This window comes from Helobdella robusta (assembly GCF_000326865.2).
Source record: "Helobdella robusta unplaced genomic scaffold HELROscaffold_244, whole genome shotgun sequence".
Taxonomy (NCBI): Eukaryota; Metazoa; Annelida; class Clitellata; order Rhynchobdellida; family Glossiphoniidae; genus Helobdella; species Helobdella robusta.
The window spans coordinates 8165-13964 of NW_008704282.1; the positions used below are offsets into that span (position 1 = coordinate 8165).

Sequence of the window (5800 nt, forward strand, 5' to 3'; positions counted from 1 at the left end):
GTGGGGGCTTAAAGATGGAAGGTATAAGTTGTGGTGAAAGGAGGATGATGGTACGAGAGGAGTTGGTGCGATGGTAAAAAAAGAGTTGGTGGAGAAAGTGTTGGAAGTGAGGCGGAAAAGCAATGGTGTAATTGTGGTGGTGATGGTGTTTGGAAAGGTATATAGCGAGGGNNTAATATCAGGATATGCTCCGCAACAAAGTAGGAAGGAAGAGGAGAAGGATAGGTTTTATGATGATGTTTCTGACGAGATTGGGCAAGCGGGGTTGGATGAGTTTGTGGTGTTGTTGGGTGATTTGAATGGTCATGTGGGGGCAGATGCAGACGGATATGAAGGTGTACATGGGAGATGGGGATAAGGTATACGGAATGAGGAAGGGCGTAGAGTGTTGGAGTTGGCGGATTCACATAGCATGGTGGTCGGGGATACCTGGTTTACAAGGGAACCAGCACGATTAATTACATATAGGTCAGGAGAACATAGGTCAATGATAGATTATATATTGGTAAGGGCGAAGAATAAAAAATGTGTAAGGAATGTGAAGGCGATACCTGGTATGTTGCAGCATAGTATGGTTGTGATGGATGTGGCATCAAAAGAAATGGAGAGGAGGAAGGAGGGTAAGTTTGTGGCAAAGAGAAATACATGGAAGTTGAAGTTGGCGAATGCACATAGCATGGTGGTCGGGAATACCTGGTTTACAAGGAAACCAGCACAATTAATTACATATAGGAATATGAAGGCGATACTTGGTATGTTGCAGCATAGTATGGTTGTGATGGATGTGACATCAAAAGAAATGGGGAGGAAGTAGAAGGATAAGTTTGTGGCAAAGAGAAAGACATGAAAGTTACAGAATGCAGAGGTGAGGAAGGCATTTGAAGTGAAGATGGCTGAAAGTTGGAAGAGTGGTAAGGATGGAGATGTTTAGGAGAGATATAGGGACTGTGTGTTGGCTACGGCAGATAAAGTATGTGGATGAACGATAGGAAAGTGTAGACATGGTGAGACGTGGTGGTGGGAAGAAGATATCTAAAAGGTTTTGGAAGTCAAAAAGGATAGGTTTAGGGTGTGGAGAAGGGACATGACGGGGGAAGCGAAGTTTGAGTACAGGAAGGCTAAGAAAGTTGCAAAACGGGCAGTGGCAACTGCAATGACGAAAGCATCAGATAGGTTAATGAAAGAAATAGAATTTGATGCGAGTTCGAAGAAAATGTTCAAAGTAGCAAAGCAGTCAATGAGGGATAGGAAAGATGTTACAGGGAATGGATATGTTTGGGATGGATCTGGCAAGTTGTGCATAGATGAGAGGAAAAAGTTCAGGTGTGGAAAGCCCATATGGAAAGGTTGATGAATGAAGAGAATGAGTGGGATGGAGTTGTGAAATCCGCGGTCACACACGTACCCATAGAGAAGATGACAATGGAGGAAGTAGAAAAAGCAGTTAGAGAAATGAAATTAGGTAAATTGACAGGGGTTTCGGAAGTGGCGGCGAAACATATAAAGGCGAGTGGGGTGATAGGAATTGAAATTATGATAAAAATTGTTAACAGTGTGTTGAGGATGAAGGTATACCTGAGGATTGGCTACACAGTGTGTTGGTGCCGTTGTATAAGGGCAAAGGAGATGTGAGAGATTGTGGTCATATAGGGGTGTGAAATTGCTAGAGTATGGAATGAAGGTAGTGGAGAGGGTGCATGAGAAAAAGTTGAAAAATATGGTGACAGTTAATGAAATGCAGGGTGGGTTTATGCTTGGTAGGGGAACGGTGGATGCGTTGTTCACAGTGAGAATGTTGCAGGAGAATTATAGAAAGAAGAAACAAAGATTGTACATGTGTTTTGTGGATCTAGAAAAGGCTTTTGATCGAGTACCGAAGAAAGTCATTGAATGGGCGTTGAGGAAGAAAGGCGTGAATGAGAGACTTGTTAAAGCTGTGATGCAGCTGTATCAAGGGGCGAAAACAAAGGTGAGGGTCGGAAGGGGGATGTCGGACGCTTTTAGTGTTAAGGTAGGAATGCATCAAGGATCAGTGTTATCACCGTTTCTGTTTGCAATTGTGATGGACGTTGTGTGTGGAAAAATAATGGAGGAGTTGTTATTTGAGATTTTGTATGCAGATAATTTAGTCTTGATGGCTGATAGCATGGAAGAATTGCAGTTAAAATTTGACAGATGGAAAAATGTTATTGAAAAGAAAGGTAAGACGAAAATAATGGTGAGTAGGGAAGGTAAGGAGCGAGTCATAAGTAAAATAGACCCCTGTGGGTTATGTGACAGGAGAGTGAAGGCTAATTCGGTATTGTGTATAGGATGTCAGAAGTGGGTGCATAAGAAATGTAGTGGTGTGAGGGGGGCACTGAAAAAGGCGGAAGGCACGTTCAAATGTAAAAAATATGTTCATGGTGTGATTAATAGGACGGACTCAAGAACGGGGTTGAGTGGTGGTATTGAAAGAATGGAAAGCTTTGTTTATTTAGGGGATAAGCTAAACGCGGATGGAGGATGTTTGAGCGCTGTTATGGTTAGAGTTCGTGTGGGATGGATAAAATTTAGGGAACTAGGTGGGGTATTGTGTGGAAAGAAATGGTCAGTGAAGATGAAAGGGAGTGTATATAAAGCATGTGTGAGAGCAGCGATGGTATATGGTGGTGAAACTTGGGTGTTGATGAGAGAAGAGGAAAGTGTACTGCAGAGGGCTGAAAGAGCTATGGTGAGGATGATGTGTGAGGTTAAAGTGAGGAGTAGTACAGAGCTGATGTCAATGATGGGACTGAATGAGGACATTGTGACATTGATAAGGAGATCGAGATTGCGGTGGTATGGACGTGTGTTGAGAAGGGATGAAAGGGTCGGGATTAGGTGAGCGTTGGAGTTCGAGGTTGAAGGAGTGATAAGGAGTGCTCGAGATGGAGAGAATAGGTGGAGAAAGACATAGTGAAAGCGGAGTTGCGTGATACTGAGGCGAGTGACAGATGTGAATGGCGTCGAGGGGTATTTCGGTTTACCTCATAGGTAGCCAAACGGCAACCCCGATCTCGGAGAAAATGTCGTTTAAACGTGTGTTGTTGTTGTTGTCTTTAAATAATGATTTGGCTATTTTTAGTTCAAAGAATTTATTATTACGGTATAAAATTTTAATATTATTATCTAAAATGTTCTATTTAGCATTATATAATGATTACTTATTAAGTTTTTTTTAATAGAACCATTTTGGTTGTGCATTGTTAAACTGCGTCACAGAGTAGTTGCAGCCATTCCGATATATTTGGTTGAACGGTGTCCACACGCACCAAATCTACAATTAAATGCATATATCAGATGACTACAACTCATCTGTGACTCAGTTTTAACGTTGCAATTATTTTTTCAAATTAAATTGGAGGCTATATTGTTTCTATAATATATTCTTAACTTGAAATTAATGTTACAATGTTGTTGTTGTTGTTGTCTTTAAATAATGATTTGGCTACTTTTCCATTAGTTTTAATTATTTTTCTTATAATTTGTTCATCAATTTTATATGAAGTCGACATTATGTTTTTATAATAAACAATATTGTTTTTAGGAGAAGAACTTAAGTTATTATCATCATTATTATGATTATTAGTAGAGGTATTAGTATCAGTAAAGATAGTATTAGTAGTAGAATTAGTATCTGTAATAGAAGTATTAATAGTGGTGGTAACAACATCAATAGCAATATTAATTATGGTGTCAACTACATTATTATTTTTATTATTAAAATAATAATATTTATTATTATTATTAGTAGTATTAACATTTCAATTAATAATAATATAGATAATAGAGTTAATAAAAAGAACAATATTTCTACTGTAATAGTTGTAGATAATAATATAGTTCCTGAAATTATTTCAAATTTCATTCGAACTAATAATAATTAAGATAATAGAGTTGTAAATACCAATATTTCTGACAATATCTACCTATCTAAAAATATTTCGAACAATAATATTTCAACGATGAACTTTGAAAATATGCTGCCTTGTTGCTGCGGAAAATACTTCAAAGGTAGGAAAGGTCTAATAATGCATCATAGATCATGCAACACCTTCAAGACATGTCGAACAATCAACTCGCTCGATGAAGAAAGTGATGAAGCCAACGAACCACAAACTTTTCAACACAAATCCACCCCGCCAGCAACTTCGCACCCTCTTCCGGTATCACACTGCCAAAAACCAGACAACAATGGGCAGAGGCGAACGCATATTTCCACCACAATCTATACAATCTAAACAATATCGACGACATTGACAACTTCACCCTATCATTTCGAAATTCAATCTACCAATATTTTGCCGAAACATATGGCACGTTAAAACTCAAAAAATCTATAAACGAAAACACCAACATCAATCATATTAAAAAAATCTGAAAACTCTCGGTCGCAACAATGATAACTATATCAATGAAATAGAAACCATGAGCAAACTAATCAGATCAAAACTTAAACGGGCATAGCTGGCCAAACCTGGCGGTCGATAAGATATATAGAACCAATAGTCAAACAACTTTCAGCGAACATGTAAGAAAAAGTTTTTACCAACTGCAGCCCCCTCTATTCGATGTTGAAAAAGGTAGTGAATACTTTAGCAACGTGATGATGAAGGGTGTTTCCATCCTTTCCTTCGCCAAAGTTTAATGACAACACTGACCCTCCTACGAATGAAAAAATATCGACAATCATACGCAAAAGTAAATCCAGAGTTTCTCCATGCCCGCTAGACCAGATGTTGATTATAATTTTTAAAAAATGTCCAATTCTTAGAACCTTCCTTTGCAGGCTGCTATCAAAATGTTGGGTCTCATCGATAATTCCAGATTGCTGGAGGAGAGGCTTAAAGATCCTGATTTACCAAAAAGGTGACGCCTGTGACCTCGCAAATTTTAGACCTATAACCTTACAACCCGTCCTGTACAAAGTTTTATCCCCACTTATAAAAAAGACTCTACCGATTTTTTCAACAAAATGAATTTATCAACATCAGCACCAAAAAAGGGTTTAACCTTAAAGTCGACGGCTTAGCAAGAACATACTCACACAAGAACATACTCACATGTTAACACACCTGCTTAAAGATGCCAGAAAAACTAGCAAACCGTTATCGTTGCATTACTCGACCTAAGAAATGCCTTCGGTGAAGTAAATCATTTCCTCATCAGTTCAATTTTATTATTCCACCATGTTCCACAACAGTTTAATTCATTAATTATGTCAATATATTCAAACTACTCAATACAAGTTTCCATCAACATCAAACTAACGCCGACTCTGCCGGACGAGAGGGGGGGGGTCCTCCAGGGGGATCCATGCTCTCCACTACTCTTCAACCTTTGTTTCCACTTGCTGATGAAGGTTCTAGAAACTCAAGAGTATGAGGGTTGCGGTTACTTCTGGAGGCCAACTTCAGGGCTAAAAGCCAAATCCTGGCTCCACTTTGCCAACGACTCGGCATTAATTGCCCATAGTAGAGAAAGTGCCCAGAAGCTAATTGATCTGAATTACGCTTGGTGTAAGTGGTCAAACATGCAGATGCAAATAGACAAATGTAGCTCATTTGGCATGAGGAAAAAAAGATGGACCATACGAACAGTTTTCTCCAAGACTGACGATCGATGATGAGGTGATTCCCGATAAACAAATTGGTGATAGCTTTGTCTATTCGTGCAAATCATATGATTTTAAGAGCAAAGACAAAAAAGCCAAAGAAGCAATTGTTTCAAAACTGACCAGTTTCTTGAAAACTCCGTTGCGATAACATTTCATGACTGG

At 38.9% G+C, this 5800-nt stretch overlaps 1 protein-coding gene across 1 annotated transcript; it reads left to right on the forward strand.

The window, feature by feature from the left end:
• Positions 1-412: 412 nt before the first annotated feature.
• HELRODRAFT_184255 (hypothetical protein) lies at positions 413-814 on the forward strand (the record flags this gene model as incomplete). Its single annotated transcript, XM_009019518.1, has 1 exon — positions 413-814. One exon carries the CDS (start codon positions 413-415, stop codon positions 812-814), a length of 402 nt encoding a protein of 133 aa, XP_009017766.1.
• Between the last annotated feature and the right edge of the window lie 4986 nt (positions 815-5800).